Source organism: Dunckerocampus dactyliophorus, chromosome 12, assembly GCF_027744805.1.
Source record: "Dunckerocampus dactyliophorus isolate RoL2022-P2 chromosome 12, RoL_Ddac_1.1, whole genome shotgun sequence".
NCBI lineage: Eukaryota > Metazoa > Chordata > Actinopteri > Syngnathiformes > Syngnathidae > Dunckerocampus > Dunckerocampus dactyliophorus.
In genome coordinates, this window is record NC_072830.1 from 27,235,865 (window position 1) to 27,262,584 (window position 26,720).

The window sequence follows — 26,720 nt, forward strand, 5'->3', positions numbered from 1 at the left end:
AATTGTCTTTTTCAATATTCACACTTGACCAAACGAACCATACTAGCAGAGTAAACAGACTAAAGTTTGTCCGAACACACCCTAAGCCACCCTAAGTCACATGTGGCGAAGATGCTAACAAACGGGGAAGCTATACCCAAGGGACGATGTAATCAATGTGGAGTACTTACAACAATAACATATGGAAAAAAGTACAGCAAAGGAAATGTGTTTCACACATGAAAAACATGAAAGGAATATCTGGCAAAGACTCGCGTGGAGAGGACACAAAAGCAGTCTGGCGTCTTTGTGCAATAGCAGCATGGCTTATGAAAGCCTGATAACAACAGCTGCCATCAGGTGTGGACCTGTGGCACCAATGTGAGCGCAACGAGACACGGGAGAGGCACGGCAACAAACAGGTGTGACATTTTAGTTTGTTTGGATGTTTTTCTACGGGAAAACAGGCCAAACCAGAGGGGAACTCACTAGAGAGAACAAACTATAGACGTATGAACACCCTGAACTTCAGTTTGTGTGTGAATGTTCCACACACCAAAAACATGGACAAATGTTGAAATGACAGTGGAGGGTATGATAGTTATGTCTGGTACTGCCGCTGAATGCACTTGCAGCACCTTACAACCACAGTGATCTTTGAATTTCACAGCTTCACTCTCCCACGGTTTTGAAAAATCTATTCATTAATAAATAATCATAGTGTTTCATAGTATTTCCAAGCATAAAAATGGCTAAATTAACTCAAACATAAATATAAGGCATTCAGAAGACGCATTCAAAGACGTTGTGATTTGTAGTATTCTACAGTCGTCACTAGGTGTTAGTACTGTTATACTGATGAGATAACAGATGGCGTAGTACTGTACAGAAACCAAAAGTAACAAGAAAGTAACAGGAAACTCTCGTAATGCTAGCGCGTGAGTTTATATTATGTCTTCTTTATGCCTTATATGGCTTATTTTCTCATTATGTTGACTACAGTGGGTAGTACGAGTGTAACGTTGACTGTAGGGGTGTTATTCCATGTCTAGAGGGCTCTAATAATGTTAAAACCCGTATTTAGAAGGTCATAAACAGGTTTTTATGCTCTAATTATGAAAATATTTAGTTTATAAGTATGGAATCATACTTTGCGGAAATTCTCTTATCACGGTCTGTTCTGGATCCAATTAACTGCAATGAACGAGGGATTACTGCACATAAAACAATGTGCGGACGTAATCGAGCAGTACTGTTTTGAAAGTTCGAGTTGCGTCACATTTAATTATTTCATGCGGGTGCTAGTCAAAGCACAACAAAACAAAACACATAAGATTGTCATGATGATAAAGTAAAATCATTAAATATGAATGTATCTTTACGTCCAGATAGTCCACCAATGCGTCATGGTGGCTAAAAATAGCAATACTTCCCACAAATGGTTTTAAATGAACGACGTGATGTTGTCATGCAAAGGTGGATCAATCTTTACTGGCTTCCATGGCATGTTTATTTCGATTAAATGATTTCACTTCACCACTTAAAATGCACGTCGCCTTTCGCCACGTCTCCAAAAAGCGTGTACGCCAGCTACAAAGGCGCACATTCTCACGTCAGGTTGTGTTTTTGTAGATCAATACTGGACTTAGCGTGGAAAATGGCGCGTGCCCCTTTTCGGCCCCGTTTTGTGCGTAAGCAAGCTTTATAGATCAGACCCCTGGCGACGGACTCACTGGTTAGTCTCTACTGTTGTTGGGAAATAAATGTGTGGTTTAGCTGCTGGATTGTTTTGTTAGGTGGCTCTGTCCACCTCCATCTAAGATTCAATATACATTGATTGCTATTCATTTCTTGCTTCTGTGGGTTGCATTATTTTCACATGTATTCAAGCCATGTTGTTCCATCAACAGTGGGAATAGAAGCAGTCAAAGAGGCAGATATTTGCAGTAAGAGCAAACATAAAAACCATGAGACAAAACAGCGGATCTGTGAGCGAGATCAGGGTGAAGACAATGCTTGGAGAATCACAGGGCTGCATGTGACTTCGATGCACTCAATAAATGGCGTTTACTATGTTTTTCCACATGGTGGTGGTGGGGGTTTGGGGGCTTGGTTATTTGCTCTCTTGATCGCCATGGAAACTGACATTCCCTTGAAGAAGCTTGGCAGTCGCCACCAATTTGAGTGCGGGTAATGGTTCAAAATTTTCTGTAAAGTGCCTCGGAGGCTAGATTATATTGAACCTGCTTGTGGTAGTCTGCTTTTTACACAACAGCTGTGTTTTACAGAGACAGAAAAAGACGCTTAATGGAACCCCCAAAGGGAAGTAAATAGCATGTCGCTCACATCAGAAATGTTCATTTTAGCTCTTTTGTTCCAGGTTGCCAATTATCAAATACCTCTTTACATCAATGGGGAAAAAGCGCGTGGGCATTCTGAGACTTAAGGAGGGAAGTAATGAACCATCACTACAGCGTTCACTTCAAGCCTCGCTTCCACCAAGCTTTACGGTTTAGTTCTGTTTGGCATTGTGTGCATTCTTTTGCGTTAACAGCTTACCTCTACCGTGTCACAGTGTGGGTACGAGGTAGGTGGGGCGTTCAGAGGGCTGCGATTCAATTCGATGAGCGCTTATCATCGCAGATCCATAACGCTATGGTCGCTATGGCCGCACGGTGGCCTAGTGGTTAGCATGTTGGCCACACAGTCAGGAGATCGGGAAGTTGGGCATCTCTGCGTGGAGTTTGCATGTGCGTGGATTTTCTCTGGTTTCCTCCCACATTCCACGGTTAATTGGCGACTCTAAATTGTGAGAGTGTGTTATGAATGTGAGAGTGAATGGTTGTTTGTCTATATGTGCCCTGCGATTGACTGTGGGATAGGCTCCAGCATGCCCGCGATCCTAGTGAGGATAAGCGGCATAGAAGATGGATGGATGTGCCCATAACACGAAAAGAATCCTTGTATTATCGTGATCATGTATGCGTTCTGTATTTACAGAGGTCTCTCTCTAGAGCTCTTTCTCCTTTCTGTGCGTTGTGAAGACACAACAGCGAAAAAGAGGCAGCTAATTCATGTGTGTAATGGGACACACCTATTCGGCCTACAAAGACCGCTATTAAAACACCTCCAACAAGGTGTTATGGTTTTATATACATGATGTAACCATGTAGCAACAGGCACACTCATGATAACATGTAATATTTACAGTATTTTGCTGTACTTTGGTCATTTTAAGCATTACCGGAACTTTTCCAAAATCAAAACCAGAAACACAGCAGTAGTGGCGGCAGCGCCAATATGTAGGGTTACCTTGCGGTACTGGCTTGAGGCGTCGTGAGCGCGGCGCTCTGAGAGTGTGTGGCTAGTACCTAGCTGGTGTGTTGTGGCGAGGTGAAACTACGCCAGCAAAGTCGTTCACTGGGGTAACAATGTTAATAACAATAAGAATAACAATATCGCTGTAGCTTGGTTAATATGCAGGTCACGTTATGTAAATGGAGCGGTGTTGGCAGTTTTTGGAGGGTTTTTTTCGGAAGACGTAATAGTGGCGTGCCATTACGTTCATTCCTAGCTGCCTCTTTTTATCTGTTTTTATGTCTTTAGAACACACAGAAAAGAGAAAGACGTGTGTTCGTGTCTCACATAAGGATTGCGGATGATGGGCAAAATTCCCCAAAAAAGTGCAGTTTTCCTCTCAGCCAGTGGTTCGTGTCGTGCCCCACCGATTTGAAATTCTATTGAGAAACGGATAATATTTATTTATATATTTACGTGTACTGTACAGACTGACCTCGAAACTGAAACCAGCGAAATGCAACAAAACGGAGAGCAGTGAAACATCCAAGCGTATTCAGGAGTCAAACTGCATGCCGAGTACGACAAATTCATACATGTTGGCAGGTCTGCACTAGTAACTGCTCTAAAAACACAATAAAAGCACTGCAGGTGGTCCTTGGGTTATGATGTGTAAGTTGAGTTTTAGGCCCTGTTCGCACTGAAACGTTCCTGGGATTTCTTTCATGCCGGGTTGAAAATAATTCACCACATGATAAATTTGATAAATGTTGCATCCAGACGGAAGGAGAATGGCAACTGGGGTGAGTCATGCCGGTTGGAGTATTGTGATATTTTGTCAGCTTGCCACTTGTGGTCACGTGACGCTTTCCCTATCATCTCAGCCAACACATCAGGAAGCTCTCACCTTGAACCTTAAGGTTATGCAAATCAGCACACGAGCCTCGAACCGCTCAAACCATCCATTATTGGCCGTAAACACTTCACTCCCTTCCCCCTTTTTACTTTTAAATGTTTAAACAATCGTTTAGCCTTCTCCCAAAGCAACATAAGACTCACTGGGCTAAAGCTTTGATTCCATGCAATAATGAGACCACAGTGCTGCTTCATTATTACCGTCACTTTCATTGGTGCAGATCCTTGAACATGCTCAAGGATACGATCTTTATCCTTAATGATGGTTGCGACAGTGAAGCGGTTCAGACCAAGTGTGGCCAACATCGGCGGGTGTTTCACCTCGCTCGGAACTTTTTATGATGCTCATTTTCACTTCCATGGTTTCCTTTTCTTTGGCGCACGGCCACCAGAAGAGCCTGCCTTATGCTTAGGACACATAATGACGTAGAGCTGCAACAATGAATCGATGAATTGATGATTAATGGATTATCCAATTCATGGACAACTATTTAGGTATTGGATTCATTGTTTTGGGATTTAAACATGTAAATATTGTCTGATTTCAGTCTCTCAAATGTGAATATGTTTTAACATTTCTTTAGTCATCCATGGATGCTGAACTATTATCTTTGTCATTTAGGCACACATCAGCTTTGACGATGGAAAACACTGATTGGCACCTTTGCCTTTTTTCTGATATGTTGCGGACCAAAGCACAACCTGTTTGTGTTTGGTTCAGATTGATTTGGTCCGCCCAGGCCAATGTTGTCTTTCCTCAGTATAGATGTGCATGTGCTGGAACTCAGTCTTTCATATGGAATGAGACCAGCACTTTTGCTCTAATGCAAATTGCTTTGCTTAGCCTGGCTGTACTCCGTGGCATGATTTTGCTTTTTTTTTCTCTTGTTTTGCTCTTTGTTACGCTGCTATGGTCTTTTTATGTAGCTGATGCAGTTATCACCTACCTACACAGCCTACATTGGAGATGCAGCTTTAAACGAGGGACTTTGTTTTTTCTAGTCAATTTACATAGCAACAGCTTGAAATCTGCTACATGCATGTTTTTATTTTCCTTCCCTTCCTATCCCAGGAGCCTTTGCTGTAACTGGCAGCTCTTTTTGATTGAGAACGATCAGGCATCGGCGCTCAACCACTGGAGAAATGGTTGCTTCTTTCTGTATATGACTGTAGATCACTTAAGTCATTCGTAGCAGGTAGTGTGAGGAATCAGCAACTGATGGCACCATGAACAGCAGGATCAGCCAGGCGGAGCATCTGCCTCACACCTCTGCCCGTTCACAACTCAACTCAGTCAGAAAATGTGGAGGGTGATTGCTTGGGCTCGCTGCTGCTTCTGATATCTTTCTATGTCTATCTTGTGACATATGAAGGGGTTAAAATTGAACTCAAGCGTTGTTTGCCTCAGCAACTTGCTTGAAACATTGCCTGTGACTGTTTTGTGATGTCATTGCAATGCCGAGAGACAATTAAATGTCAAGTAATATAAAAAAGCTGACATGATTCTGTATGTCTGTGTTGGTATGCATTTAAGAAAGACAGAGATAGTGCATATAATCAAATTTTCATGTACATATGCAAGATTTTTGCGAGTGGCTAAAGTGATTTAAAGTACAGTAACAATAACCTTTTGACAGAAAAGGAGAGAAGAAGTAATAAATAAAAATAAAAATCATGTGCACTTGATAGAGCCATGAATTTGGGGAGATGGCTTTAGTGCTAAAGTGCCTAAGTGCTAAAGTGCTAGGCGTTCAGAGGTATCAGAAACCATATTTGGCATAAACCATATTTCAACATGCAGACACACAAAAAAGAAAAAGGCGAACCTGACTAACTAACAATGACTGTAGTGAACACTGTATAATAATATAGCAAACTCTTTTAAAAGAAGTTGTAAGATGTAAGATGCTGCCACACACACGGGTGCGTACAAATGTGATAGGTCAAATGGTTGATTGCTGCCAGCTTGAATGACGACAGCATTAATGATGATATTGGCTGCCTGCCGGGTGCAAATCAATGAGGGCACATCCAGCTACTATGTGATTTTATTTCCTTGGCAAAGAGAGCGAAAAGAAGTTGTTCTACCATGATCCTGCTGAGGGTAGAAGTTAAAAAAGTTTGTCTTTTTTGCCCAAAATGAAAATAATGATGTAAAAAAGTTGTAATCAGAGCACTACTGCGTTTGTGTACCATAACTACTGCCTGCCGATTGCCAGGGAAGGATTTGATTAACTGTCCCATGTCAGAACAGATGACTAGTCAATAAGACATGCAAACTCACAGCTGTTTCCATCATTGACTTCCATCAACCTCATGGAAAGCAATTCTAATTAGCACACTACTTGTAACCGATTCAGCCTAGTCGAAGGCTGTAGATTGGGTAAGCGACAATACCTGCTGGTCACCAACATCGTAACATGAAAATGAGGTCCACCATGTTCTGTGCTTTTAAATATCAAATAAGCATTCCCAAGCTTGAGTAATGAACAATTACAAGCTACAAGAACAAAAAACAAGGTTGTGAGTGACTTGGCTCAATAGGCAATTACAGAGGAGCAATGGATGGTAAACGACGGATCCGAGCAAGCGTGTGTGAAGCTCATGTTGTTGATGGATGTTTAACTGACTGCATTTGCAGTTAACTTTATATGCACATTTACTCTGACTGGTCTCGACGCTGCACTGCATACTGAAGGGTTGTCCCTTCCATAAATAAGGTCATTCAAATACAAATACACCGTTACAAACTAGAAACATATTGTTATTAATACCTTTATGACAGTGTCATTCAAAACTGACTGGTAGAATCTTAGACTGCGTTTACACTGCAGGTCAGTTCCGATTTGTTTGCTCATGTTTGTCAGTGCGAACAGTACAATGCCAATTTTTTCCAATGTGACTCAGCCGTCTTCCGTATGCGGACATAAATCCAATATGTATCCGGTGCTCCTGCAGTCTGAATGTTCAGGTCTCGTATATACGACTTATACATCAGCGAAAGGCGTGTTTTGTTGTGTGAGAGTTTGGGAAAGGTACTCACAGATGTAGGTAAAAGTTCTTCTTGTCATCTGAATATTATTTTAAAAATCTGGGTCAGTGAAGCGACTCACGTCAATGTCTCACCACTCCTGGCTCCGACACCCAGTGTTCGACATGGACGTTGCAGCGAGTTCCCTATGAACTGCCAAAGCCAAAACCCTTCCTCTTCCTTCTTAATCTTTGACGCAAAAAAATTTGGTTAAGAAAATTCAGTTGCACAAAATCCTTGAAATTAGCTCAAATGTGCCAGGCCTAGATGGCATGTTTACGTCCATAAACAAACTCACGCGTGTGACGTCGTGTTTCGTGCGCATGCGTGTCACTTCCTGAATGCACAAACACAAGTCACATTTTTTTGGTAATGTGAACAACTACATAAAAAATGGGATTTGAACAAAAAAATCCTAATCGGGTGTCATACACTGCAGTGTGAAAGTAGCCTTATTACGGTGTTAAGGCATAATTTGAATAAAGTCGTGATGACTGTGTTGTTGCATCTAACGTGTGGTGGATGATTGTATGGCCGAGCCTGACAGTGATGCTATTTTATCCTCCTGTTTTGCAGGTTCATGGTTTTACACACACACTGGAAAAGGTAATCACACACACACACAGTCCTACAACTTTTCCCTCCACCTCCCGTCTGTCTGTTTGTCTCGACACAATTAAGCGAATATCAGCATGCAAACAACGCAACGTAAAACATGGATTAGGGATGTTGTGTTGGCAGTCACAATCACATTCAGCATATACACCCAAACAGGCACCTGCTGATGCAGTGTACATCCACTACATGTAGCGTATCCTGTTAAGCCTGTGTCACGTTTTTATGTCGTCTATGTCACTTTTTTGTTGCATGTGTGAAACGTTCTAGAAGGTCAACTCCAGTACTGCATACTTAGTTTTTTCCCTTCTTGCCATTATGGTAATTGGGAACCTGCAGCTTCTTCTGGTATATTTGTGGCAGATGGACTGGACTGGTTTTATGTCTGTGGCCTTCCCTCTGTAGGGCCCAGAGTATTTTAGTCCAGAATAATCCCGACCATCTGCTGTCTCCTTTACTACGTTTGAGTGCTCTGTAACTCCTTCTCTTATATTGTTTACTGTTTATATTCTCCTGCGGTTCCTCTTCTTTCCCCTTTCAGTCTGCCATGACAGACCATGCCCCCCCGCCCCAACTTTACACCACTCAATCTCAGTCTGGCAATTCCCTTGTCCCCCTCTTCCACTCCTCTCCATCGCCTCGTCGTCACGAGCGCCTTGCAGCTCATTCTACTCTATTTCTTTACTTCTTTACACTTTGGTTGCCACCACACACACATTTCCTCTTTGTGCCTTTTGCTGTAGCCTTCTTTTAATTCATACAAGCACACAAACCCGACAGATTCCCAACAACCTGTAAAACCCTAATCCGGGTTTCGACACAGACTTTGCGGAGAAAATCCTTTGGTACGCGTAGTAAGCGTATAGGCTGCACATTATTCTCAGGAAGAAATACTCATCAGGACTGTAAACCTGCTGATTGGAGCAGAATTTCAATTCCTTGTGACAAGAGTTCATGTGGTTTTTGCTGGAATAACACTGGTTATGTTTACGAGTGGTTGACCCCGTCTGGCTTTTGTGGTATGAGTAGTAGAGCTGCAACAATTAACGGATGAAACGTTGATATATCAATTATCCAATTAAATGACAGCTATTTTGTGTTTTTTATGTTTTATGTAAATATCCGCTGATTTCAGCTTCTCAAATGTGAATATTTTTTATATAAAAGTAGACCTACAATCTTCTAATGGAGATATTCGCACACATCATCTTTGACTTTGGAAAACAGCGATTGACATTTTTATTATTATTTAACAATTTTGCATAAGCTTAAAACATTAAAGAAAAATAACTTAAGACACATTTTAACAACCTCTGTTGCAAAACTGCTGCCAAAAACGGGATGTCATGAAGTGAGATTAAGTTGTACGCAGCAGACAGTGTTTCCTGGTGTTCCCCTGAAGCGTTAGCATCTATTTAAAGCTAGAGCAGCATAAAATACAAAACGTGCTCTCAATTTAAAGATAAAGTTATTTTTTTGTTGGAAGTCCCCAGTTGACTTTCATCAATTTTGTGTGAATGCGTCCCTTCTTTTTCTACTGTCCTCCCACAGTGTGGTGACCGTGGTGCATGATGAAAGACCCGGACCACATGCGCCTGAGAGACTCCCGCTGCACTCGTATGCAGTATAATAGCCACCAAAATACGGACTGCTATGACATCATCACCTCCATGACGTGGTCGTCGCCCATGTTGAGCATATAGCTGGATTAACAATGACCGCGTGGATTAGTGAGCGTGAAAGGGGGTCAGACAGGAACAGACTGAGGAAACACAGTGACGCCTGTGTTGGATGGGCATTTGGTAAAGCCTGGGACTTTAAACAGATACTGATAATACTCGGAAATCATCACGTCTTGGATGCTAATGACATCACAAAAAACAGTCAGCGTGCACACAAGGTCACGCACATGCAGCAGTGAAATCAACCTCCTTCGCCCAGTCATCTGCCTCGTTTCTTCCCATGATTGCCAGCTGTTCCATTTATACTAAAACTGCATGTCTCTGCTGCTCTAAACCGCTGTCAATTGCAGTTAATAGCTACTTTTGCTATTTCCATCAGAGCCTCGGTTTGCCGTGATGTCATTATTCTGCAGATCCTCCATCCTTTCTGCTGCTGCAGTGGTTTTCAGGGATTAACGTATTTGAACATTATGACATGCTCGAAGAATGTCAGTAATGTATTATAAGGCATTTAGCGTGCTCGACTACTTGAAATTTGTTCTTTCGTTCATAATTGAAATGTTGAATAGACAGCTCGGGCTAATCAGCTTAGAAATGCAGTCCGCAGTTGACGGATAATAAAGAGGATCTTGGCGCTCAAGAGTCTATTAACACCCCTGTAATGAGAGTTCACATACTATGATCTGACGGCAATGGATGGGTGGGGAAATTAGGAGGAAAAGAGAGCAGCAGAAAGAGAGATAGATGGTTCTTACTGTCCGTGAGAAGCGTTTTAAAAGAAAGGCATCAAAAATAGAAGCTTGTGAAAATATTTAAACAATCAAAATGCTCAGGAAAAGTCATGTTCAGCGTATGATGACTGAGATTGAGTCAGGAGCTCATGCCTTGCTTGGACATGTCTTCCTTTTTTTTACAGTGTTAAATCAAAACTGTGCATTTTTATCTTCATAAAGGCAGAACAGCTCATTTCCTGAGTTCACGCTATCATGGTTTTCCAAAAATATATTCATTAATAAATCATGCTGTAGTTCAATACTGTCTTTTATTTTTTTTTAAGTATGCATATTTTACATATTTGTTGCCTAAATTAAGCAATTTCAAGCATAAAAATGTTTAAATCACATTAAGAAAACAACAGGCTTCTATTGCAGCTTTGAATGATCACACAACAGGCACAATAATGATAACATAATAATCATAAAACATGATAAACATAATAATAAGACGATCTACTGCTGTGGCCATAATCCAGCTAAAACTCAACTCTCAACTCACTTCCTGTCCACACGTCAGGAATATATTTATTGCAACACACATGAGCACGAGTTTTATTTATGTCTTAAGTAGCTTATTTTCTCTGATTATATCAATTATACTGAGTAATACAAGTATATAAGGTGCCTATCGGGGTGTTATTTAATGTCCAGAGGGCTCTAATAATGTTAAAACACATATTTAGAAGGTCATAATCAGGTAAATTTCCCCCCAAAAATGTGCCTTATGTAACTTTGTTGCTAGTGTTTCTTGGTGTTTCATTCTCTCTCGTGTAAAATGGTCCAGCAGAAAAATGTTATTCTTGTTATTGAGTTGCTATAAAAATACTAAGTTTTGTACTTTGGTTCCGTTTCTGCCGCAGCTTGTTTAGGCAATAAACTAGTTGAGCATGAATTATTTTCACTTTCAGCTCGTTGCTGCTGAAATCTTTCAGCGCCTGCTTTACTTCAAGACATAACGATTTCACAACCTAACCTTCTTGTTACAAATGTTTGAAAATAATCGAGCAACATTTGCAAACTATACATTCTTTTATCGTGCCCATCCCTACATATCACGGATTACATTGCTAAATCATCTAATAGCGTTTTGTGATTGCTGCCCTTTGTACTTTGGTGTTGTGTGGCTCAGGCAGCAGTCAGCATCACGGCGCATGTAAAGGTCCGCTGGAAGGAATAACATGTCAGATGACCGTCGGTCAATCATCTCTCAATTTCACTCTCTCCCATTCCCTTTCTGACCTTACAACCTCTGCTTTTCCACACAGTTCCTGAGCCTGCTATTATGAGCATGCTGGTGCCCGTATTTATGCAGCACGAGTGGAATGGTACGGGGCACGCGCACACCTTCCCAAGCAGCTCCTCCATACATAAAAGCATTAAAACAAACTACTGCAGCCGGGCCTGAACAATGCAATGCACAAACATCCGCCTCCATTTGTTTGTCCTGCAACTGAGAGAAACACATACAGTCAAACCTTGTTTGGTTTTCATCACAATTGTTTTGCTAAAATTTTGTACGCTCTCGATTTTGCCTGAACAAAAGCGTCATGCGTCTTGCTGACTCACTGTCCGTGCATTTTTTTATTGAGCAGAACTGCTAAATAACCCAACATCCGGGCAAAGAAAGTTGTGCGTGCCAGCAATTTGATAACGATTGTGACAGTTGATCTCGCCAGGATGTACGGGAAGTCCACAACACAAAGCTGCGTCCATTCATCATTTAAGAATATCTTGCTTTGTTTTCGGCATGTAAAACTACAATTATTTTCTATAAAATGTATTTTTTGTTCATCTTTTTGGATGTCTGGAATGGATTAATTGGACTTACATAATTGCCTTGGCTTTCATACGTTTCGGTTTTCGTGTGACCTTTTGGAACGAATTAATCACGAAAACCGAGGTACCTTTATTTTGTCAACCAATTAAATTTGAAACGAACACCACTTGGAATTAACCGGATGCCATGCAGTTATAAGGGCAGCAGTGAGATCAGATTTCCAGTTCAATTTAGTCTGTCCTTGCGCTGTTGTTCTGTGAAATCTGTGTACAGCATTTACAGTATTTACAGCTGTGGGAAAATCTAAGCTACCACTGCGAAATTAGTATTTTCTCATATTTTATTGTGTATTTGAGAAGCAATGAATATTTGTTTTATTCTATAAACTATTGACACCATTACCTCCATTACTTTAGTATAAAAATATTGTCATTTAGATTTATTTACAGAAAATGAAAAATAGTCAAAACACAACAAAAAACTTTTTCTTTTCATTTTCATTTTTAAACAATCCAATACTAATGTTTCCACTTACAGAGTTCAGGAAGCAATGGTTGGTGGACTAACCCTGATTTGTAATCACAGCTTTCTTGCTCTCCACCAGTCCAAATTTGAGTTGCCGTCCATTCATTTTCTATGCCGCTTATCCTCACAAGGGTCGCGGGTATGCTGGAGCCTATCCTGACTAGCGGACTTTGAGTGGACCAGTGGCCTCTGCTGGTCATTCAAGGACGGAAGGTCATTTTTTTCCGGCCTACATCTTAAATGTGTTTTGATAAATATAAATTCTAGTATCTGCCATGATGCGCAGCTTGCTAGCAGCTGGAGCTCGCTACTGGCTGTGAGTGTGAGTGATCGTGATGGGGGGGAGAAGCGCCGCAGCTGCCGCTGCTCGGTGGGAAAACAAACCGCAGAGTGACAGAAGAGAGTCGCCAAACACAACGCTAATCGTTTTTAACAAAGACGCTGGGGATCGGTAAAGTCTCCGGATCAGTTCAGAACAACGGAATGAAAAACTTTATACTTCAGTTTATACTTCAAGATCGCTAATTTGCTCATTTCACTGTCAATCAAAAAGGGATTCCGCCTCAGACAGATCAACAATCATCATGCAGAAGCCGAGCGTCCGGGCCAGCCCACTTCCCCATGGACCCTCAGAGACGCTAAGCGTCCAATGGCCCAGCATTTATCCAATGCTTTATCCACGCAGTGGAACAACCCAGACTTCGCTTCCCCATCGAAGTCAGTAGACGCTCTGCATCCGACTGTGTGAAAGCGCGTGGCGCTGCGGGGATAAATGAGAAGGAAGTCGTGTTAGTTACCTGTGATAAGTAGCTGATTCTGGACAAAAGTTGAAGGTATTCTGGTGCATATTAATCAATGAAATGTACACACAGCAGTACATATTTCACCACTTCTTTTTTTTACATTTTAGGGGAGCTGAGCTTCCTTTGCAGTCTTAGAGCGATTGCTACTGCCTTGGACTGGTCAAAATGTTGAGGTGGTCTCTCAGATTTCTCCAGAGTGGTATTTTGTTGTCTTTGTATGTACACCATTTTTAGTGCCTTTAAATCCATGCACAATGTTTTAATGCCATAACGTTAAAACAACTTGTACAACATTTTATGACAATGCATTACGTCCCCTTTCATTCCTGAGTTTATTCAACTTTTTTATGAGGAAATTATTCAATTGTTGAGTTATTTTCCATTTTTAAAATTTTGAAAACTGATTCTCTTATGCAAGCGTGCCTCTGTATTGCTACCAGTTGTATGTCATTAGCAGCAGCCCTGCTTATCTGACCCCCCCCCCCCCCCCCCCCAATCACCTGTTTCTTGTTGTTGTGTTAGCCATGATATGGGTGCATATTTAGCTTGCTGCTCAAGCCTGTTCATGTTCCTCATCAAAGAATAAAAACTAATAACATGAAACAGAATTGAAATAAATACAATGAAAGACAAACCAAAAAATGGTTGCCAAGCATTTGATTTTCATTCGATGACAGAAAATCTTTGATTTCAACATACTCAACGCAGAAGATGCTCCATATAAAGCCTCATCTTGGATCAGTGATGAAAACAAATAACGTCTTTATTGTAACATGTAATGTTTTTTTTCCAAATTATGGTTTACATATACAATGTAACTGAAAATGAAATCCCGCCTCCACCACAGGTTAAATAAAGGCAGACTTAGGGCAGGACTCAGTGGTCAGCAAACAATATGAATTATAACAGGGCAGAATGATTACATTCTGTCCTATTACACTTATTAAAGATATAGTGGGTTTTTTTAGAATAGTACATTAATTGTTATGGAATGTTCCCAGAATTATTATGTGATTTCTCCAAAGTACCTCAATGGCCCTTCAGCCACCGAAGGACTACTTTCCTTCTCTTTGTGTAAGGTAGGAAGTTGCCGGCCTCAGGAAGAGAAGACAAAGAGCACAGCTCAAGCCGTGTTGCTCATTACCATCTCCAACACTCTTATTGATCATCCTCACACCCTCCAGCAAAGGAAATCTGCAAGCTAAAGTGTGACTTGATTCCAAAGGTTAGAGGCAATTAGTTATGGACCAGCGTCACACTCTGTGAGCAGTCATGTTGTTTTTGTGTCCATGATCAGTCGCAGAAGTGGGTGAATGATTTTGCCTGTGTTGTTGTATAGCGTTACATTTATTGTGTTGTGTTACTTTTGCGTAATCTAAGGTGTGTGTATAATGTGAGCCAGACAAGCATCAAGGCTCAGGCAGCTGATTTATGTCACTTTTCCACTCCACAGTGCAGGTTGATGCTGTCATTTGTCCACTTCAAAATAGTACAATAGAGAAAAACCAGTCAGAAGAAGACACACTAACAGACAACAATAAAGGGAAACAAGCGTCTCCTGTACTGGTCAACCCATGAATGGAGTTTTGGAGTAAAAGGAGCTCAAAAGAAGGTTGTAACAACACAAATATACACTTGCTGCTTGTCGACTCACCGTCCTCAGTTAAACAATTATTCATTGAAAGCAAAAGACGAGAGTGGACGGCAGCGGTAGTTTAGAGGAGAGAGCAGATGGAGTGGAATGGTGATGAGCTGGAAGAGGTGAGGGTGGGAGGTTGGACATGTTTCTGTGATTGACAAGAGAGAGAGGAGTTGATGGGCTCAACCAGGACACATCCTTTGAGTCTGGCATTCGGACACCCAAAGGAGTGTCTTAGAGCCAATTGCATGGGCTCCCAGATGGAGAATGTGGTCCGTGTTGTGTAAATTCCGACTTGAATTATCTTTTAGAAGTGTATTCATTAAAGCGATTTAGGGTTTGTAAGGCCCTGTCTTCACAGGAATGTTCCTGGGTTTTTGGGGCGGGGGTTTTGGTGGATTGAAAACAAATCATGTCCACACAGTGTCGGATCCACACGGGGATGTATTACTGGGTGAAAATGATGTAATACCTAAGGCACACCTGCATGTGGCGCTGTAAGCAGACACACTGACGAAGCCACGTAACACACCAAAACAATAAGAAAGAATGCATGTGCACAAGGTCCGTCGTCTGCTTGTCCGGCTTAAGGGGGAAGTACTTCTACTTTGGTGTGTAACACCAAAAAATACCAGGAGGATGTCAACTGGGAGTCATGGCAGTCGAAATATTCTGATATTACGTTTGCTTTTCGGCGGCAGTGCACAGCCATTCACTTCTGGTCACGTGACGGCGGTGGGGTGGTGACATCATCGTTTTCAGAAAGTAGCAGTTTGCTTGTCCATACGACGGAAAAATACCGTTTAAGACCACCAAGAACGGCGTGTGGATAAAAGGCTGAAACGATAAAATATGTTACCGTTTTGACGGGAAAACATTCCCGTGTGGACAGGCTCTGAAGCATCTAAAACTGTATTCAGTAGAGCTCAGACCGCCTCCTTCTTGCAAGTAAAATATGAAATATAAGCGCACTTTTGTTTTGCTCCCATCTTTCATGAGCTGGACTCAAATATCTGAACATTTTTCTATGTACACAAAACGCCGTACACGCTGTCTGCCATCTGCCCTGTGCAGTGAAACCGGAAGAGAACACCTCGAGCCAGACGTCATTGATGTTGAGCATTTTGCAACTCAAGTCGGTTGAGGACAAAGAGCATGCAGATGAGCTTCCCTGAGTCGCTTTTTGACAGTTTGTGGAGAAATTATTTCACTGTGCAAACCAATTTTTGCTGCAGCTGTTCGGGTGGCTGGTCTCAGACAATCTTGGAGGTGGAGATGCTGGATGTGGTGGTCCTAGGCTGATGTGGTTACACGCGGTTGTGGTTGTGAGGCTGTTTGGATTTACTGCCAAATTCCCTGAAACACCTTTGAAGATGGCTTATCGAGGAGAAGTGAACATTCAATTCACGGCAACAGCTCTGGTGGACATTCCTGCAGTCAGCATGTCTATTGCACGCTCCCGCTACGCTTGCAACGTCTGTGTGCTGGATGACAACAGTACACATTTTGGAGTGGCCTTTTATTGTGGCCAGCCTAAGGCACATCTGTGCAAAAATCATCTTGTCGGGTGGATGTGTTATCTCAGCAAAAGAGAAGTACTTGCTAACAGATTTGGACAGATTTGTGAACAATGTTTGAGGGAAATAGGCCTTTTGTTTACAGAGAGAAAGTTTTAGATTTTTAAAATTCAGTTCATGAAAGATGGGAGCAAAAAGTGGATTTTTGTATTTTGTTTAAGATCCCTGCATCATTGATAGGGGAAAAACTGGTTAAAAATGCCCTGTCTGTTAATGATAACTCAGAAGTATGGATTTACAGAATTCTTTTTGTAATTCTCCTTGGCCCAAGAACTCCTCTCCATAGTTTAGAAATCCATTGAGTATCGCATAATCTTTACTTAATAACTGTTCAATGCAAGGACGGGAACATTGCTTTTTAATTACAAGATGCACTTTGACTGTTTTGTGCTGTACTAAATTCAACATTTCGGGGTTGATCCTCCTAAAACAGGTATCAGAGAGGGTGCCGTCACTTCGAGGGTCATGATGCACAGGCTACAGTGATTTGAAGCTATAGCCATGTCAAGATATACTGCAAGCACATTGAATAAATGGGGGAAAACAGTGTTGAATAACTTATAAAAGTTATGTATAAGACATGTATAAAACACATCTGATGTCAATATCAGCTCGTTTGTGACATACGAAGTGCGTCACAAAGATGATGACAGAAATAATTATGGCTGTCAAAAGATCTCGCGAGATGACAAGAAGCACTAGGCCTGGGACGATAATAAATGAATTAATCGCGCAATAAATAAAAAAATGAACTTGATAATTTTGCCTGCCTCAATATACTTGTATTGCCATGTGCATGCGTGTCTGTTTTCGTAATTTTAACAATGTCTGTTGACTGGCCTTTTTGAAATCAAACACGTATTTGTGTACCAGATGCAACATCCTTGAGCTTGTTGAGTAAGATAATCCATGGCCAAATCGCCGTGATTGTCATGCTCAGGCGGCGCAATGAGGGTTCGGCCAAGACAATATTGATTTGTACTCAATCTCTATTGTGGGGGGGCGACGGCACAACAGAGCGTGTTGACACTGTACCACTAGTGGGACAAGTTATCTAATCTACCGCTAACTGGATTGTGATTTATTGCCTTTCCAAATCTGCCTCCCACTGCTTCTGGACATAAGTCTTGGGACACACTGCTTAACGGTAAATGGTAAATGAACTTTCACTCGTACAGAACTTTTCTACCTTCAATGTACTCAAAGCGCTTTGACGGCGTTACCACATTTACCTACCGGTGACGCAACGTAAGCAGCAACTGGGACTTCAGTATGGAGGATTGAACCAGCATCCTTAAGGTTGGGAGACGACCGCTCTACTGCCTGAGTCATGGTGTCCCAAAATTAAATATTTATTCTTAGACATTTTTGGGTTATTCAGTACTTCCAACAAAAGCAAGTATGGAGGGTTTGCGTGGAAGAACTCTTAACCCCAACACCACCTTTGGGATAATTAAGAACATATTGTAGATTTTGATTCGGGTCGTCTCATCCAACATTGGTGGTCTCTGACCTTCTGCGCGAGTGGACCAAAAAATCCTGCAGATCCTCCCGGAGGCTTCCTACAGGAATACAAGTTGGATGTTTTTAACCAAAATACAGTACACAGCGTGCAGCTTCATTGACCACAGAGCTATTTGTTTTCAAAATGATCCAGGCCATGCTGTTGTTCTCATGCATTATTCAGAAAATATCACACTCTTCCCTGCTGGAGAGAAGCAATAAATGTGCACTATCTGTTGTTCTGGGAGAATTAAAGGATAGTAATTCTCCTGCCAATCTTCGATCAATGGGTTGCTATGTTCCCAGGAGTTGAGTGTGCGTTACTTTTCACAGAAGTGCAATCACTGCTGTTTGGATCCTGAATTTCAGAGTACCATTATCATTAATAATGGGAGATACATTGAAAAAAGTGGGTTTCATATCAAACACCACCAAGGATGCCTTGAATATCTTTGTGAATAATTGACATTTGAGGTGAGGTCCTTTTTTTTTATGTTTTGCATCTGCTTGCGTGTCACATAAACTCCGCTGCTCGCTCAAGAAGAACTCATTACTCAGTGTGGCAGCTATCTTGTTTCTAATTTTTTTGAGGTGAAGGCCACTGGATATATTTTATTTACACCTCTGTGAATTATTCAGAGAAAGGGTTTCTAGATGGAGCGAGCTCGCTAACTGTCTACCAGCTGTGAATGGTTGAGTTATTCTAATGATCCTGCTCGCCACTGTATGCATTAGTGCGTGCCTGCAGGCTTGGCTTTTTGGATCGAGAGAAAGAACATTCGCTTGAAGATCTCTCTGGAACATGTGAAGATGGAGTTCGGGATTTTGTTTTTTCAATCCCAACCATTCAGCTCCCGCAAGGCAGGGTGTGTGATGTGTATGCACGTTACCATGCAGCAAAACAGGCGTGTGTAACATTACTTTTCCCATGCAAAACATGTCTCCTTTTCTTTTTGCAGCGTTAATCCCTTCCTGCATGTCTCTCATCCTACCCACGCATCGTTCAGACCATCTTTTTATCTCCTCACTGCATCGTCTCTGTGTAACCGGTGGTGTTTGTCTCTCTGCGTTGCGGATGAGGAGTGATGACAGACACAACTTCGTTTTACTGATGGAAGTAACACACAAATGACGCAGTCACAATGTGGCCGAATAACGTCCCCCTACACAAGACAAGAAAGGATGAGAAATAATAAAGTTCTAAACAAAATTTAAACACAAATGTCTGGAGCCATACGAACATCTACCTCTCACGTGGAGATCACAAACAAAAAGGGAAGTACAAAGGTGTGGCCCAAACTTATAATGAAAGGTGTCACACTAATTAGAGCAGTAAGGGGTACACAGCAACAGACGTTATTGACGTTCCACATTAATGACATGACAATGCAAATCAGGTACTTGAACTTGAACATCCATTTTGTGTAATTATATCACACGTTTACATAACATACACTCAACAAAAATATAAACGCAACATTCAAAGATCTAAAACTTTTTCCACATACGCAATATCACCATTTCTCTCAAACAGTGCACTAATCATGATGTCTCATCAGCATCTCGATATGCACACCTGTGAGAGGGGATGGATGATCTCAGCCAAGGAGAAGTGCTCACTATCACAGATTTAGACACATTTGTGAACAATATTTGAGAGGGATGGTGAGATTGTGCATGTGGAAAAAGATTGTCTCATAGAGTTGAACTCAAAGAGTTCATGTCATAAAAAATGGGAGCGAAAACAAAAGTGTTGTTGGGTGTATTGACAGTGACTTAACTGACCTTGTTACATCTGCTTTGAACTGACCACAGGAATGTTATCAGAAGGACTTAAGGACCCCGTGTGTGCGTTTGTGCGAGGCATGGCTGTGTAAATCATCCCGGATAAAATGTTCAAGACAATATCCACTTGTGAAATATTTGACTTTAGGCACCAGAGAAAAAAGACATTTTTTCCTACGTAGGAAGGGATTGAACCCACAAATTTGAGAGTGTTGGAAGTTTGTCTCTCTTTTTTTTTTGGACCCCTACTTTGTTCTTTGAGTTGTGGGAACCAAAATGATTCTACCTGGACTTCAGCCAGCAGACCTGGGCCTCAACGAAACAGTAGTTACAGAGACACACACACATATTATTCTCCTCTCACCATGCCTCGAAGATCCTCTCCTTACTTTCTCTGATCTTCTGAACATCAATCGCTCATCCCTCTGAGCAAAAACGAGGGGAAGGGAGATGACAAAAATGAAATGACAGATTACCCGCTATATATAGAGGCACTCTTACGCTGCTTCCCTTATTCATCTTCTCCCATTGCCCCCAAGACATTGGATACACCTTTTGGTTTGCGACCGGTGATGCAAATAGACCCTCTCTCTCGTCACAGCATTTTGGAAAATTCAACAACTTGTCTTTGTAAATGGAACTGGACTTGGTGGTGCAACAGGCGAGTAGGTGAAGTCATAGAGTGGCCAACTGCCGTTGTCTGTTGTTCGAAATAAAGCATTTCAGATGAGAGTCTTTATTTTATATTGCAGTGGTACCTCGTTTTTGTTAATTTGGGGGAAACAAACAACAATACAGTAATGCCTTGTTTATTGTGGTTAATTGGTTCCAGACCAGTCTCCGAAGTAGGATTCCTTATTTATAAATTTAATATTGTTGTAGTTGGAGCATGGAAAACCTTTTTACGACCTTCTAAATACATTTTATAACATTATTAGAGCCCTCTAAACAGGAACTAGCACTTTATTCATCATCTTTACACTTGTATTAGCCAATATAGTAGACATAGTACGAGTAAATAAGCCATTTAAGACATAGCTAAAACTTTTGGTCGTGTGTGCTATGAATATGTTCACTAGGGGTGGCGACCCCTGAAGGGAAAAGCCCAAAGTAAAAGAAGAAGAAGGGGTGGTGAGTGGCGGACGGACAGGAAGTGATGTTGAGGGTTCAGAGGTGAGTTTTAGCTTGCTGTGGGTTACGGCCGCAACAGTAACCCGTGTTTGTATTATTATTATTATTATTATTATTATTATTATTATTATTATTATTATTATTATTATCATGCCTGTTGTGAGATAATTCAAACCTGCAATAAAAGCCTGTTGTTCCAGCGATCAAGGCTGGTGTTCTGTATGTGTCTCTCACTGAACATTACAGTGACATTAGTGACAACCAGTGACCGGTGGAGAATACTACATATCATTCACAGCGTCTTTGAATACGTCCTCTGTATGCCTTATGGATGTATTTTAGTTCCTTTTGCTGTTTTTATGCTTGAAAATGCTTAATTTAGGCAAAAAAAGGAACTGTTTCTTCAATATGCATATTATAAATATGGGGTGTACGAAAACCGAGGTGCCGCTGTATTTGTGTTACTTCAGAAAGCACCACAATAACTGTCAAGATAATCTTTGACATCTTTTGCCTTTAAGCAACACACATTGAAGGTTTTAGAAGGAGAGAGATTTCCACAGGCCACAGTGTAATATCCTTTGTTCCCACCTGTTTTTATTTTTATTTTTTTTTTTTAAGTGTTCCCATAGATTGTGCCATGTAGATTTATGCTCTCCTGGTTCAGGCCAACAATATTGTAAAGTATGGATTAAAGTGCGTTGGAGGGCCACAGATAATCACACTTTCTTTTGCTGCCAATCTCCCTACGCTGTAAATCAGGATTCTTTCACTAAAAAGACTAGCACAAAGTATGACTCTTTTTGCTGATTTTAATTGTGACAGTTCCAAAAAACACGGAAGCATCGGTGTTGTTCAATGAATGCTAATCTTAGCATTTCACATACCAAAGAAGAGATGAAAAATTGTCATTTTATACCAAATGGTGCATGTCAAATTTAATAATGACTATCAATTTGGGTCGATGGGATTTTGGCAAAGACGACAATGCAAACGGGCTGTAATTTAAATATATGGTTTAGTTTGGGGTATTTGCATCAAACAAAATGGAACCCTATTTTAGATATGAATAAAGAGTTATCTTATCTTTCATTCCTTACATCCGTGCCTTCATTTATGCTTCATTTTTTGATGAATTGCAAAAATGCGTCAGCAAGTGCAGGGAAATTGGAGCTGTGATGCCATCCCTTTCATGCTGAGAGAAGAAGGAGAGCTCGGTTAGCCCAGCTGACATTTCACTTAATTTGATTCATTACTGCATTGGAATGCTATATCACAGCCAGATGCATGGAACTGGGCCAGACGTACATTCAGATGGTGGGCACATTAACGCCAAAATGCCCCTCACCACAATTTGTTACTGTATTTTATACCAATATCCAAAATGTTAGCAAAGGAGAGCAACCATCAGTGAGTAGGTTGGGTTAATTAAAGTTGAACACCCCAGCAGTGTGGCTTATGTGTAAATGTATAAGAAAGATAATCCGTTATAGTGGCTTGACGGGTGAGCCCATAAAAAGATGCAGGGTCTTTAGTACTTGGTTCAGGGCCAAGAACGTGTGTTCAGCGGCGGTAAAAGCCAAGTGTCAAGGGTACAAAGAAAGTTTTTTAAGCATGCCACCCCGCTGATGAGCCATTGCTCCCTGAGAGGTGCAGGGATCTACTTTGTTTCAATATAATGATAAGGTTGTGCACGTGAAAGAGATTCATTTTAGCCTTAAACTCCGCCTTTAATCTCCATCCATGCCAGTTGCCAGTAGTTTCAGAAGCTCGAAACAGAAACCATAGCTGACTTATCAGTGCCCATATTCACAAAGCATCCTAAGGCTAAAAGTAGCTCTTAGTTACGTCAATCTTAGAAAAATCGTAGAATTCCTCGGATTCCAAGATTTTTCTTAGAATTTTTACTTGCTAAGATAAACGTCATAGCGCCAAAGTCGCAAACTTGCGACACGCAACATTGCTCAATTTTACAAGCCATTTCTACAAATAATGTGCCTTATGTAATTAGTACTTTATACCAGGAGATGGCGTAACTTTAATCTGAGCAACATTTGTGGGCGTGGTTTTATGCAAAGTGCTGGAGTTTCTAGACTTTCAACCACCGTGCATGTGCGACAGCGGGTCTGCCTGTCGCAGTCCACAAGCAGCATATACTTTCGCCGATGCTTTGCGTAACCATGTTTGGGGTGGCGGGGGTGGGGGGCGTGGTGGGTTGTCAAAACACCACTAATTGTGAGGGGGGTAGCGGTAATGTAAAAAAAAAAAAGAAAACAGGAATATCCACGGGAGAGTCCACTTCTAATCGACAAATAAGAATACAATGACCTGGATGAATGATAATATTCACAGGCATAATAGATATACAATATATATATCTATGTATTTAATAATAGTGGTGTATAATAGCGGTTGAGGCAGCAGTAGTGTTAAAGATCCCGCTGTAAGAGACGATGATGATGGCTGGGTTTGCTTGAGAGATGAGATGAACGGTATCACAAGGTATCATGGAGACGGGGGTCTGACAAACTGTGAGCCTGGTGACGTCATAAAATGCGAATTAGATGAGTAAAATGTATTTCCATTACAACTTTGGGTCATAGTGATGATATTTCAAATTTACAGTATGCCTTAATTGCTAACCATTTTTAAGTTGCGACCTTTTGAACGCCTTAAGAGAGCTCATAAGGCGGCAAAATGTTAGGAGTGGTGAGGAGGACTTTTAAGAAGCGGAAGAGTCAGCCATCACTGATGGCTGACAGCTAAGTCTGCGTCCACCATTACGTCTTAAGTCGTAAAATTACCAGCATGGACAGTAAACACAACATGAAGCATACCAACGTAATGGGCAATTTGGACGTGCAAACATTTTGAAGCTGAGTCATAATTTTATTTTACTGAGTTTTGTTATCATGACATAAAATTAATGTCACGATTCTACATTTTTTAAGGCGGTCCACGTTATAAGTGATTGGTTGGTTTTACTGTTCATTCATTACAAGGACAGCGGTGCACGTTTTTTCTTTCTTTTTTGGTTTTTCCCCCTTTTTGTAACAACCAATCACAGCTCTTGGAAGACTGCGTCATACCTAGCAACGGGGTCAACCACACTTCCCCACGAAGGTAAAAGTTTCTGTCCCTTCCTCGCTCTCAGGAACTTCCTTAATCACTCTTAAGCTACGAGTCCTTGCTGGGATTTTTTAGGCTAAGTTAGGAGCTTTCTGAGAGGACTCTGAGAAGCTCAAGTCTCATCAGTGTTCGTCAGTGATGTGCGGTGAGGTTCATGGCGGGTGAGGCACTGACTCCTTTTTAAAATCGGTTTCTCATTAAGAGGATAACAAAAAAGAGGACAATAATTCACTTTGGTTAAAAAGAAATATTTTGAAAATATTTTCAGATACTTCTGAGACCTATTTTTTATATAAACTGAAAAACATTTGTGTTCTTACTTTAAGCCTTTCAAACTCATGGACCGGAGCTTCAGGACAGGATAAAAGATATTTAGGATATAAATTCACTTCAGTATCTATCGGCAGATGAAATTTCATTCAAATCTGATGTGTTCATTTTGGCCCGGAATGACTGTGTACATGCAGTTTGTAGTGTGGCGTGGAAGCTAATACAGCGTGCTAAGCCATGAAAATGATCACACTTGATTTTCTTCCCTGGACTTTTTGATGAGCAAAACAATGTAAATGTCCTTACTGACCCATTAAATGTTGACTTTAATCGCAAGTATTTCTCAGACATTTTACGACGCTGTACAATGTTGTTCACGGCTGAGGCTGTGTCCATTACCTTCACAACAGATATGTGTTAATTCCACCACAGGAGATATGTGATGTTACACATGTCGGTGTTGGCTGATATCGGTATCAGAAATTGAACAAAAAGTCAATATCAGACATCCCTCGTTATGACACAAACCAAAAAGTTCAGTTTTACCCGTCCATACACGCACACGTTGAAGCCAGAGTTTTTGAAAATCTCCAAATTTCCAAAAGCATTGTTTCTAAGGGCAAAAACCTACATTTGCGTGTGGACGAGAGGCCAAGAAAACAATGTGTTTTAAAAATATCTGTATTTGTGTGGATTGCCGACGCTTTTTTAAAGCTAAGTTACGCCACTTACTTTTCCTCTTCAGGGTCTTGTGCGTCTTCACTTGTCTTCGATACAAAGTCAATGGGGGAGGTGTCGTCTATAGTAAAAGTACGTGTTTTGGAGGACAGTTCTGACTGTTTTCATTGGTGGGTTGACATTCAAAAGAACATGGAGACGTTAACAATGTTAAAAAGTCATATTTATAAAATAGGGAGGCTTTAAGGGCAGCAAGATCTTTCATCTAGTTGCTGCAAGGGTTCAGAAAACCTTCTGCTGCATTTATTGACCAATCATGCCATTTTTCAACCTTAATTTGTGGATCTCCAGTTTCCCTCCACTGTCAATATGTTCAGTGGGATATGGTTCAAAAGAGCAAAATTATGTAGATGTGATATTCCTGACATATGAACGCGCTCAGATGGTCCCCGAGGGACAATCTGTTTGTGCGCCTTGCCGTTGAACGGCTCATGCGGCATGTATACACGGAGGACATCTGGTCAATGACTCCACAGTTTTGCCGACTACAAGTTGGCAAGTCCTGCAGCTCACTGTTGTAGTTCAGACACACGAGAAGTGATTGATGATTCATGCTGCATTCTGTTGGCTTTTTTTATTGCAAAGATTAACTTAATTTTAATGTGGTGATGTCTTCATCTCACCCTTCATTTTCATGTAGCCATAAAACAAGTGTGTATTGCTTGTAGCAGTGCAGTGACTGTGACTGCTTTACAAAAGGAAGTAATAATAAAAGCAAATAGGACAGTAAATCACGAGGCTACTCCACATTTATTATTTGAATTACACAATCTGCACTCGATGCATTTAATTCTGGTAACCATGAATATACTGTACTCTGCTAGCCCTCATTTGAAGAAACCTTTCAGCCTTTCTTTCTGTCTACCCCACTAATCCACTGTGTTTAATCTTAGCGGCTCTCATAAAGCTAACGGTTCTTTTCCCTACAGGGATCTCGTGTTAAAACAGGAAGTGTTTCTTCATTCTTGGAAGTTTTCTTGAAGTTCGCTTGATGTTGTTGCCAGGGCTGTCCCTGGACAAATTGGGGCTCAAAAGCCATGTTGACACGTGCACAAATTTTGCCTCCACATTGTACCGCAATTTGCCACGGCAATGCCTGTCATTTAGGTCGGTGGTTCTCCTCTGGTTTGGCTGTGGGACCCAACGTGAACCTTCAGTGACAAGCGGCGACCCGAATTGCGAAAATGTTTGAACGTAAACTTCTCAAATATTTTAATTGTTTAATATATCACAATTATTTATGTACATTTTAAAGGAAAAAGACAGTATGCAACGGTTACAGGGCTACCTAGAGGGCGCTAACTTTTGAATGTGTTGCAAGCATTTTCTCTCTTCCTGCTCCGAGAATGTAAGCTGCACCCCAAGTAACACACACGTGCAGGAAGTAGCCTTCGCCAAGCGCTGCCGGTGTCATTTTGAGCCAGTGGCAAACAGTCCTTTTAATGAAAACACATTAAAGTGCAGTTTGAAATTGAGTAGCGCAAAATAACACGGTGTGCCGGCACAATACAAGTTTCACGATCCCCTTCAGCAACAATACGTTTTTAT

At 41.2% G+C, this 26,720-nt stretch overlaps 1 protein-coding gene across 1 annotated transcript in view; it reads left to right on the plus strand.

Annotated features, from left to right (window-relative positions):
• igsf11 (immunoglobulin superfamily member 11) overlaps positions 1-26,720 on the plus strand; it is a 123,228-nt gene that overhangs the window by 30,224 nt on the left and 66,284 nt on the right. The window contains exon 2 of the mRNA XM_054793396.1: positions 7,799-7,828. Coding sequence (XP_054649371.1) covers positions 7,799-7,828 — 30 coding nt within the window. The remainder of the gene's footprint in view (positions 1-7,798; positions 7,829-26,720) is intronic.